The 12,009-nt window shown below is 48.8% G+C and overlaps 1 protein-coding gene across 6 annotated transcripts in view; it reads right to left on the bottom strand.

Moving 5' to 3' along the window:
* UBR4 (ubiquitin protein ligase E3 component n-recognin 4) overlaps window positions 1-12,009 on the bottom strand; it is a 2,945,062-nt gene that overhangs the window by 1,018,712 nt on the left and 1,914,341 nt on the right. For all 6 annotated transcript variants that reach the window (XM_069611069.1, XM_069611071.1, XM_069611072.1 and 3 more), the window contains 2 exons: window positions 10,174-10,383; window positions 9,724-9,873 (listed from right to left, as the gene is read on the bottom strand). In XM_069611069.1, the coding sequence (XP_069467170.1) occupies window positions 9,724-9,873; window positions 10,174-10,383 (360 nt within the window). The remainder of the gene's footprint in view (window positions 1-9,723; window positions 9,874-10,173; window positions 10,384-12,009) is intronic.

Below are 12,009 nucleotides of genomic sequence, written 5' to 3'. Positions count from 1 at the left end.
ATATTAATCCCTTGGATCCGTCATTAGTTGATAGGAATCTCTCGAACCGCGTCGTTTCCCTTATTGCTGCCTGCTTGTTTACAGGGCTCAAGACCCAATGGCGTAGCTGTGCATACCAGAGCCTTTCCTCCTCTTTTATCCCATACTCCCTCTTGCACTCCTCAAATGAGAGAATTCTCTCCCCCGCCCCCAAACATGTCACCCAAGCGTTTGCAGCCCCCCTCTTGCCACTGATTGAATGCCCCTACCTCCAACCCTGGGCTAAAGTCTCCATTGCGAAACAGGGGTGTAAACGGGGAGGGAAAGGTCATAATCCCAGTTGTTCTCGCCAGCTTGTCACAATTCTCCACCATCAATTTCGTAATGGTGCTCTCATACACATGCTTGGGCCTAAGCTGTCTTGGGAGCCACAGAACCTCCGCTAGGCTACGATGTGCTACAGCTCTATCCATTGATACCCACCGTTTATCTTGTGTAGCCTCCCCCTCCCGGAGCCATTCTCCAATTACTCTTAGCTGCGTGGCTTCATAGTACTGTTGGAAATTCGGCAGTGCTAGTCCCCCTCCCGTCTGGGAGCCATCAACAGCTGGCTACTGACACGTGCTTTTTTTTCCCTTCCCACAGAAATTCTCTGGTTAGAGATCCTAGTTCCTTGAAGAAACCCGCAGGGACCGCCTGAGGTATTGCCTGAAAGAAATACAAGTGCGGAAGCGTTACCATTTTGACCGCACCACCCTACCCAGCAACGAGATCCAAAGGCCCCTCCACCTACGGTAGTCCCGTTTAATGTCCTTTAACAACGGTTGATAATTAGCTTGATACCACCCTGCAAGGGCTGGAGTAATTTTCACTCCTAGATATCGGATTCCCCCCAGGGTCCACATGAATGGGGTAGCCGCCCTCACTGACTCTCGGTTCCCTGCCCTTAGGGTCAGATTCAGGAGTTCCGATTTGCCAATACTGATCTTGAGACTGGAAGCTTTCCCAAATTCCTCCAGGAGGTTTCGGCTTGCCAGGATGGACTCCATCGGCGCCGTCAATGTCAGTAACATGTCATAGGCAAAAGCCGCTACTTTATGTTCTGTCCCCCCGAATGGAATGCCCTTTATCTCGTCCGTCTCCCTGATAGCCTGCAAAAGAGGCTCCAAGTAGATTGCGTAAAGCAAAGGAGACAGGGGACAACCCTGCTTAGTGCCCCTACTCAATCTAAAGGACCTGGACATAGCCCCATTTAATGCTATCGTCATGGTGGGCGTCTGGTAGTTGGCCTGAACCAAATGCAAAAGCCCCCCCATCTATAGCCATCTTCTGCATAGCCCTAAACAGAAAAGACCACTCCACGTGGTCAAACGCCTTTTCTGCGTCCAGAAATAGGAGGACCTCGGGAGCGTCCGTTCTATGGGCCTTTTCCACCAAGTGGGCCACTCTCCTAATGTTATCTGCCGTCTGTCGGCCTCTTATAAAACCCACCTGGTCCGGATGGATCAGGTCCGGAAGATAACCCTCTATCCTATTCGCCAATATTTTTGTGAAGATCTTGGCGTCGATGTTAATCAATGTTATGGGTCTATAAGACGTTTTCTCTTCAGGGTCCTTGTTTGGTTTCAGAATAAGGGTTAGCCTGGCCTCCTCCATAGATGGAGTTATTTTCCCCGTTGACCTAAAGGTGTTGAAGAGGTAAGTCAGGTGGGGATTAATGCAGGTGCAAAGGTTTTGTAGAAGGCCGCAGTATACCCATCCGGGCTCAGGGCCCTATTCATGGGTAAGCCTCTTATCACCCTCTTCACCTCCTCCTCTTTAAACTCCCTGTTAAGCAGTTCCGATGCCTCCCTTCCCCAATCTTCCCCGCCTCCACCCTATCTAAAAACTCTATCTGCAACCATTCCTGGGGGTTCTGTGACGCGTAGAGCGACTCGTAGAATTATACTAGGGCCTCCCGTATCTCCCCTGCTTATGTCACACGTTCTCCTGATCTTGTTTTTTGGAGCCGTGATCGCATTCCTAGCTTTTGCTCCCCTTAGCAAGCGTGCAAGGAGAGAATCTGCCCTGTTCGCTTTAGCATAAAACTTTTGTTGAACGCTGAGCAGAGCCCCTTCAGCTTTTTTGGTCCGGAGGGCCTCCAATTGACCTAATGCCCTGCGATACTCCCTCATGGAAGCCCTAGTCGGGGTCGCCCCTGCTTTTCGCCTCGCTGTTTCAACCTCCTCTTCCAACTGCTTCTCCAATGCCCTCAGTTGCTTCTCCCTATGATTCGCTGCTACTATTAGTACCCCCCTCAACGTAGCCTTAAAAGCATCCCACATGGTCCCCTTCCTCGTATCCCCCTTTTGTTGAGCTCAAAGAAATTCCTAATCTTTTCTTCCGTCTCTTGCCTAATTAACGGGTCTGAGAAGATATCCCGGATACTTCCACGTCCACACCCCTCTTTCCCGACGCCCTAGGTCCATCGTCATGGAGACCACTTTGTGGTCTGCTATACCAATGGGGCCCGTCACCAACTCTCGGATCCGGCCCACCAGACTCGACGTTACCCAAATATAGTCCATTCTAGACTGGGAACCGTGGACCCAGGATAGAAAAGTATAACCTTCACCCCCTTTCAATTCCCACCACACATCTCTCAGCCCAGCGCCGCGTACTCTTTCTTTGAGGTCTGCCGACATCACCACTCCACCTCCTCCCATGGGGCGCCCTGACCTATCCTGTTCCGTCTCCCAGTCTATATTAAGGTCACCCAGCAAAATTAACGGCCCCCAGGCCTTGTCTTCCAACCTTCCCAGAACCTACTTCAAAAACTGCCCCTGACCTGAGTTTGGGGCGTACACTACCGCCAAGGTATATGGGCTTTCTTGGTGCTTCCCCTTGACTATGATGTACCTACCCTCCTTATCCTCTATAGTTTCCATGACCCAGAAGTCCACTGAGATTTTGATAGCTAGGGCCACCCCCCCTGACCTCCTACCCCCCGCCCAACCAACGCATGCAGGATCTGGTCAAACCCCTGCAGCTTCAGACGGCCCCGGTCTTTTTGTCTAATGTGCGTTTCTTGTAAACCCAAGATGTCCGGGCTCTCCTTCCTCGTGAATTGTTCTAATTTCTTTCTCTTGAGGGGGGTACTAAGTCCCCTCACATTATGTGTTAGCCACTTGAAAGTGGGTTAACCCGCCCATGCTCCTGTGGTGCCTTTGATCTCCCCCATTCCTCACGAGGACCTGCCCAAACGGCGGAATACCTTGGACACACCTCCTGCTCCCTTTTGCATTCCCTGTCGTTAAGGAGACCCTCTAGCTCTCTTGCCCTGGTCCTTGTATGATGCCTCTGCTGCCCTCCTCCTGCCCCCTCCTCCCCATCCCCGCACCATGCCCACCCACCCACGCCCCCCCCCTTCCGAAGGGCTTGCCCTTCCTGCTCCCCTCTCCCCCCTCTCTACGGGTATACCCACCCTGATTCCTAGATGGGTGCATCCCCCCGCCCCCGGACGAATATTCCCTATAGTGGCCCACCACCCTTATAGCGCGTTGTGATTTAGATCTCCTCCTGTGCACCCCTCCCGCTCCCCCCGGGGCTTGTCTTGTTCCTTTCCTTAGATGACATGCCGCTCAGCTTCGCCCCCCTTCTCTTTTCTCCCACAGTTGTCCAGGCCCATGGCTTTGGCTCTGACCTGGTTGTCGAGGTTTGTTTGCCAGATCCACTGGGAGCATCGTCCAAGTCCAGTTGTAGAATGCTCGCCCCTTCCTGCAGTGAGGTCACTCATTTCGAGGCCCCCTCCCACTCGAACAACAAACCAAATGGGAAGGTCCACCTGTATTTAATCCCCCCCTGTCGTTAAGTGCTTTGAGAACCGGTCCAATTTGACGCCTCTTTGTCAGGGTGCTGCTTGCCAAGTCCTGAAATAATGCGATGCAGTGTTCGTTAAACATTATTGTCTCTTGCTTTCTTGCCTTCTGGAGGACTGCCTCCTTTTGAGCATACCTGGAGAACGCTGCCAGAACATCTCTAGGTCTCGACACGGACCGTTTGCCCCCTCTGCCTACTCTATGAATGCGATCAACCTTTACCTTGTCAGGAGGCGAGACCCCTAAAATCTCAGCGAAGATAGTTTGAGCCACTCTTTTTAAGTCTTTGTCTTGAACAGTTTCCGGCAGCATTTTAATCCTTATATTAATCCTCCGAGACCTGTTTTCCATGTCCTCCATTTGGATCTCCAGATTTTGCGTGGCTGTATCTAGTCTATCAATCGCTTCACTGTTGGCCGCCACTTCTTTATCCAGATCCTATATACCCCTTTCCAAGAGGTCTGTCCATTCAACCTGCTGCCGCAGCTCCTGCTTTATTTCCCCCAGGGCCGAGTTGAGGTCAGCCCGTAAAAGTTGAAATTGTTCTTGGAACATCTTAGTTGAGCTGGTTTGCAGGGTAAGCATCTCCCTCCTGAAGTCTTGCCTTGACATCATGGTCGGGCTCTCCCCTTCGGGTGATGAGTCTCCTCCTTCTGAGCCCTCTTTCATAGGTTTGGCCAACTCCCTCATCTCCTGTATCAGCCAGATAGTGGGGAGGGATCCCGGGCCGTCCCCAGACGTCTGCGGTGCTCTCCCGCCCTTCCCCTTATTTTTAGATGACATATCAGCACAGCTTTTGTCCGTGTGGTGCACCCACTCGGCCGTTGTGATTCGCCGCCTTACCGGGCACACTGCTTATACCCCGGGAGTCTTTCAGGAACCCTCCCCCCTGCCGTGCACTCCCTTGGACAGTCCCGCCAGTGAGAGGATATGCTCTGCCCACACTCCTTCTCGACAGGAGGGGACTCGCCTGCAGGGCGCGAAGCTACCCCCCACCGCCCGTGTTACACTTTGCCTCCTTGTGTATGCCTTAGGCACTGATAGATTCAGAGAGCCTCCAACTGTAAACTCTATTGGTGTGGCTTGACCAACACCCTCCCCCGGGTTTCTTGGTCTCCTTCTCTCACCTGTCACCCAGGTCTCTCTCCAGCTACCCGGCCCGGTGCTCTGCCCGTCCCCTCGTCACTGCTACCACCTGCTCATTTCTATCAGGCACCGGTGAGCACCCCCCACTGGGAATGTGATCCGACCAGTGGCACTGTCAGCCACTTCCAGTGATCCCTGGTGGGGCCGTTTTCAGCCCTTCTTCAGTGGCGGCCCACTGTTAAGTTTCTCTGCCTGGTGCCTCCCTTTTAGTGACAGCGGCCCTATTACGGGGCCTCCCAAGTCACTGGAGCACCAGCCTGACACCCGTCTCGTCCCCCGACCTCCGATGAGGCTGCTCCTCACTCCTCCTCTTTGGCGGCTCCCACCAGCACTCACTCCCGATGGAGGATGCCCGCCGCCACTCCACGTTGTTCCTGGATAGGCGGTCCCTCCTCCTCATATGGAGAAAGGCTTGGCACGGGACGCCTCCAGCTCCGGTCCTCCCCTGGGGCCGAGACCGCCACACGCCGCCCGCCTCCTCCTCTTCACGGGGCGGGCACCTTTTCTTGCTTGCTGTGTCCCCGCTGCGGCTCCTCCTCCTCAGCGGGCCCCCTCACCGCTGCTCCCGCAGCTCCGCAAGCTGCCGCCGCTCGTTCTTCAACTGTCCGCCGGGAGTCTCACTGCCGCTCCTCCTCCTCGGCGGGTCTCCTCACTGCGGGACCCACAGCACTGCAGGCGACCGCCGCCCGCCTCTTCTTCGACCTCCTTCTCCTCCAGCACAGGAGGGGCGTGGGTCACAGCTCACTAGGGTCGCCAACGGCCCTCCTCACCCTCAGACTCTGGCCCCGTCACTCCATCACCATAACAGCCATGGAAGGGAGTCTGCCGGGCCGCTTCTCGTGTAATTCAGGCTGTCGGATGCACAACTACTTCCCCAAAGTGCCTGCCTCCACGAATTTCATCCCAATTACCGGGTGGTGGGCCTTTCCCAGCCTCAGGACACGGGAGAGCTCCGCCGACACGTCTACCCCCTGCAGGTGGCCATCTTGGAATCCATCCAGGACGTTTTTGATAGTTTTGTTGTACAGATTAACAAGATCCTCAGGATTTGAAGGAAGTGATAGCGCCTGAAGGGGCTCGAGAAAGGGTCTAAGGTTTTCAGCTGAGATGTTTTTCCTATTCCTGGTTGCAATGGGCGGAGCTAAGACTTTTGTCAATACTGGGAGTGTTCAGTCTGTGAGGGTAAAGGATAGAAGGCAATAGTCTGTCCACGCTAGTGGTTCAATGGCCGTTATGTTGGTTGGGCAGCTGAGATCTGCTAGCCAGTCCAGGGTTCGTCCTTTGTCATGTGTGGGAAGGAGAACTCTCTGGGTGAGGCCTAGTTCCAGCGAGGAATTGGCTAGGAGCAGGGATGAGTGATCGGTCGGATCATTAAATACCAGGTTGAAGTCCCCTAATAGGAGGATTTGGGATGATAGTTTGGTGTTGGTTGAGATAATATTATTGATGTCGTCATCATGTGAAACCTGAAGGTTTTGGTAGGCCTGTGGTTTTTTTTTCAAAGAAATTGACCATAAAGGTCATTCTAGTCATGACTCTGTCTATGTCTTCCACAGTCCACTGGGCTGAACTGGGAACGACACAGGGTACTGAGGGGTAGGGACTTGTCCTAGGGGTATAGGATGGCCCTTGTCCTGTAAGGCTTCAGCCAAATAACCATCCTCCTGTGGGACAGAGTTCGTTTCCTTAGAAGTAGGGATAGACTTGTCATTATGAGACTTATCTTTATGATTGGGGCTCTTGAAGGAGTGTTTCTTGGAGTGCTTAGACTTTAGCAGCCTCTCAGGGACGTGTTTTTTGACTAGGTGGGATAAACCAGTGTTTTTCGACCCTACAGCCGATTTCGACATAGGATGTTGACTTTCGGAAATGGAGCGGAGCACCGCCTCGTCTGTCGCAATCGGTCTATGTTTTAGGGATGGCATCTTTACGGGGTCTGTCATGGGGTTATCAGGACCACGAGGACCCAGAGGACAGGGATTCTGTAGACCCTCTCCTTGATGCCGTACTTGGGCGTTTGGTTGATGTCGACTCCTTTCCCCGGGATGTGTGTTTGGTGGCAGGGGTAGTGCTAGTGCTTTCGCCGCCGGGTGTCGTCCCCATAACAGAGCTGCCGACCTGTCTCTTAGGGTCGGGGGCCTGCACTTGGGAACCTGACGGATTCCCATCACCCCAGCTGTCTGAAAAGACAGCAACGCTGCCATCACTGGAAGCTCCCTCCATATCAATGGTGGCCTCGGCCTGCATTATATGATGGGCCCAGCGCTTGGTTCTTTGGTCTTTAAGAGTCTTTGTTTTCAAGAGCTTGCAGGCTCGACAATGCCTCTCGTCATGAGCCAGACACAAGTTGCACACTCGGTGCTGGTCTATCAACGGGAATTTTTTATTGCACGTGGGGCAACATTTAAATGGTGTTCTATCCATGTTTAAGGGGAATGGCAGCCAGGCGAAAATGGTAAGGTAGAGAAAATATGCATTGTACAATGACCACTCCTCACTCTCCCTACTGTAAGAGCCTAGGACTGGTGGGCCTTCCAAGGCCGAAAGGGTCAGTCGAAGCTTGAGTATGTTCCGACAGTTGTCTTTTCCACTGCGTCGATGGATTTGTCAAAATCAGTAAGTAAAAGGACAGAAAGAATATACTATTTTTAATTCATCATAAACAAATGACATTAGCCGAAATGAAACTCTGTGATAAGCGTCCACTCACAATGGCGAAAAAAAACTATCCGAGGGACCTCAACGCGTGATGGGTACAGTGGATGTCTCACTAGGGATAGTATTACTGGCACGCCCTGCCCGCGACTCTTTTCAAGTTTCGAAAACCACAACTAATACTCCGCAGCTTCAACTAGATGTCGGCCTATGCATAGCATGTGATCTAAGTAGATTCCACAAGCCTCAGAAAGGAGAATACAATATAAATGAGGAACATTTATTAAATGTGATGTATATCATGCAGATTGTCTCTGATGGCAATACATGTCAATGGTGCAAGAGAAAATCCGGTTACTTGCAAATTTGAAATCTTTCTCTGATGTCATCCCTTGTGGTTGATGGAAATAAAATGCATCAAAGTGTCTAAATTGAAGGTATATTGCTGTTTAGAATAAATATTTAGATTTCACTTATACAAATGGATATTTGTGTGCATTGACAACTAGCAAAATAAAACAGGCAGGTTATAGTTTACCAGGGATGTCATTTGGGGGTCGCCAAAGCAATGAAAGCTCCTGGGCTGTGGCCAGCACCATGTGGCTCTTTAATTCAGGATTGGCTAGCTTTCTTGTTCAGGCCCCTTAACCTTTGAAGTGCCAAGGACGAGTATACTTGTCCTTTTTACATAGACTTCAATAATAGCCTGGCACTTAAGGAAATAAAAAAAGAAGAAAAATAAGAACATGAGGGCCACAAGTCTAACATTTTCAGCACTGAACCTAACCTAAATAAAGAATAGGAATGCCAAAAAATGTGTCTTTCTGGAATTCTATACAATTGCTAGACTCATTAAAGATTTATTTCAGGCACACTTCAGGGGCTGAGTCACTGATTTAGTCTGTTCTCAAATGCCTCAACTCAGCCTTTCATCCTTCTGAGGTCGGTAAATGGGTACCAACACAGGTTGGGTGATATTGGGTGTATATTTCTTCTATGTAAAGCTCTTAAGCTTAAGTGCTATATAATAACATATCATTATCATTTGGTCATAAACGTCTGCTTGCAATCACAGTAATTTGGTAATATGGGCCTATACACACTGATTTTAACAATACATAAGGCGATCTATTCAGGTATGAAATGTACATCACATTATAGTGATATCGTAACCATATTTTTCGTAGTGTACAATGCTATGTGATGCCACTTCCTGTTTTGTCAACGGGTAAAAGGTCGTGTTCCATTGCTTCCCGTGATATCACTTCGAGGCGGGGTCAAATGACTTCACTTCCTGTGATGTCATCGGGGGTCAAGGGTCATGTGATGTCACTTCCGCTACCCCTGGCATTTTGGTGAAATGACGTCCCTGTAGTTTACTCTAGCCAAGTGGCCTGTACTTGTTTTTAAAGAGTGTTGTCAGGGACATCCCTGCCATAAAGTAGAGGACCACCTGATGTTTTGATTGACTATTTTGATACATTTGAATATTCAGATCAAATACTGCCTGTTTCTTTTCCCAGAATGTTGGGGTTGGATTGTTGTGATAGGAGATGTTAGATCAGAAATGCCACTCTGCAAGATCCAATTCAAAGCTCAGTTATATTTTGCAAATCAATTAAAACAACAGAGACTATCAACGATTGCAAAAGCGGGATATCGCTACTGTGAATATCACTGGCAATTTAAGTCAGGATCTATTACAACGAGAAGCAGTACTATCTATAGAAGTATCCATATCAATTTAAGAATGGGTATAATGACCAAAAACGGTGATGTTACTGGCTGGACAAACTGATGCTTGCAGACTACACTGATGATGGTGGGGAATGATGCAATACTGCGAGTAGTGGAGGGAACTGATACTGGAGCAAGAAGTTATGGCTTCCTGGTAACTAAATCAAAGTCCAGTGCTACATATAAGGGGCACTGGCACAATGTACACACTAAGGGGAAGTTCTGAATTGGCGGTCGGATACATTGTTGCAGGCCTCACCCATAATTTGAATAGACTTGAATGCAAAGTTACATCTATATTGTGCCATGATGTTTTGTAATCTCACAGAAGTTAACCAACTGCACCTACTTCGGATAGGAAGTAGAACCAGGAGTGATCGAAAACAGGAGGCGGTATGCGCGAGTTAGTATCTGCAATCTTTTTAATCTGGTATGGTAAGCGCAGCACCATCTCAGTCAGCAGCTGTGTGTAGGCTTCAAAGACATCAGCAGCATGGCCCTGAGAAGAACAAGGTAGAATCATTAGAAAACCACTACCCAAGGATAGAAGCAGAATACAGTTACACATAACCCGAGAATATAATTTACCATATTTCACATCATTTTAATAACTTAAATAGTCAAAGGATGCATTTGGGAGCGTAGGGAGATAGAGGAGACAACGCACACGTATGAAAGAAATTCATCATTACAAGGCAGTCTAATGCCAGAAACCTGAAATAAGGTTAGACCTCAAAAAGGTTGCAGTTTAATTTCACAACAGGTACAATGAGGCACAAAGGCCTGAACCGTGGCCTACCTTTACATACTGTCGTAGGAAAAATGGGCTCATATCTGGAGGGGATGACGTGGTATGGGGTTTTAGTAGCTGACTAGCAGGGACTGGCTCTTCATCACCCTGCTGGCTCTTCCAGTAGTCCAACAATGATTTCAGGACATGCAGGCAGTAATCAACAGCTCCAGAGTTCAGCAGGGCAGATGCAGTGGAGCTCGAGATGAGGGAAGAAGACTGGAAAAGAAATGAGAGTTGAATATAAGAGTGCTGATTTCCACAGAAAAGCTGAATGAACGGTTGGCAGATTAGCAGGAATCTGCAGAGTTTTAACTTGTTTCTTATGTACAGAATTCTAGGCCTATAATTTGCAGAGCGGGGGAGGAGAACAGAGAGGAAGAGCCCAAAACAGGTTCAGTTTAAGGATTGCTATGGTTGTAGCACAAAACAACAAAAGGTTTAAGTTAGTTAATGTTCCTAATAATGAAATTGAGGATGGTTTAATCACCGCATTTTATCAACGAACAAATAATTGAATCAATAATGCAGAAATACATGAAGCCGCTCATATACCTACAACAGCACTTGAAGTTTCTAACACAGACTATGGGGATATTGAGAACAACTCCGACCTTGCTATGTGCTATAAGTTGTTGGGCACTGCTGATAAATGTGCTACACCCGTACCCAATGTACGGCTAAACCCAACAGTTCAACGCTTGTAATTAAGGCTGATTTACATGTGCATAAAATTGCCTCTGCGAATACTCTCGTAAGCACTGTAACAGAAATCGACACTGCGCTAAGTAATGTGGATGCCACTCCACAAAATAGAGAATCTACCCAACGACGACTGTCGATGTCACCCGATAAGTGCCCTAACACAAGTAGGAATTCCATTGATGCTAATGGACGCTCTGCTACTAGACCCAACAACGAGAATGACTGAGTAATAACGTCCACACCTCTGATGGTGTCTTACAATTTTCTGTTAAAATTATGTGGCGTTATACTTGAGGAAGTTAAAACACGTGGAGCAACTCTCAACTTGATGGAAGATAGCAACATGTATCAACTGACCCTAAAAGACCGCATGAGGTCGATCTAATGATACCCATTGATCCTGTATCTGAACATGCTGATGGTGAAATAAGATTAGATCCTATGATCTTGGACCCTTGTGATGCGGAGACAGTAGACCTTTCAATGTAAAAAACCCGTAAAGAACACCGCATTGCAAAACTTGCCTAACTATGCAAACAAGCCATCAAGAAGAAATCAGTGACTGCCAACCAAAAGAAGTCCGACACCCATCTTAATTCCACCTCTATTTGCGAGAACAGGTTCCCAATGTAAAAACCTAGCAATTCCTAAGAAACAACACCCAAAGGGCCAGAGTGTCCCCGGAGCCTTGACTAGTTGGCTGTTAGATGAGCCTACAGCTGAGATAAACAAGGATGTAATATTGGTGCCTAAACCCTTCACTGAGCGAGGGAAATGTACATGTTTATTAGAAGAATATGCTCCCGTGGCCACTGGCGATATGTGTCAAGTTACTCCAGTACCGCCTCAGTTACCCTTGGGCTCCCAATCTTACCCTCCTCCAGCAGTAAGAGAAATAAAAACATTCACATTGAGTAGAGGTCGGATGGCATTTACTGATGGTCGTACTGATAGGTCTGACCTCCTTAGAGTGTGCAGTAAAATACTGGCATTGCGTGCATCGTCTTCAACAGATTTTAGTTTTGTTGAACCTGTTAGGGTTGTTGGTGGTAATTACGTCTGTGCACACTGTACTTCTGCTGAAGCGACCTCTCCTATTCGCCACCATCAGTCTTCAATTCAGAATGTTGGATATATAAT

This window comes from Ambystoma mexicanum, chromosome 8 (genome assembly GCF_040938575.1).
Source record: "Ambystoma mexicanum isolate Mex_15411 chromosome 8, UKY_AmexF1_1, whole genome shotgun sequence".
NCBI lineage: Eukaryota > Metazoa > Chordata > Amphibia > Caudata > Ambystomatidae > Ambystoma > Ambystoma mexicanum.
Note: the sequence above shows the minus strand (reverse complement) of the source record. Positions and strands in the feature narration are given on the sequence as shown.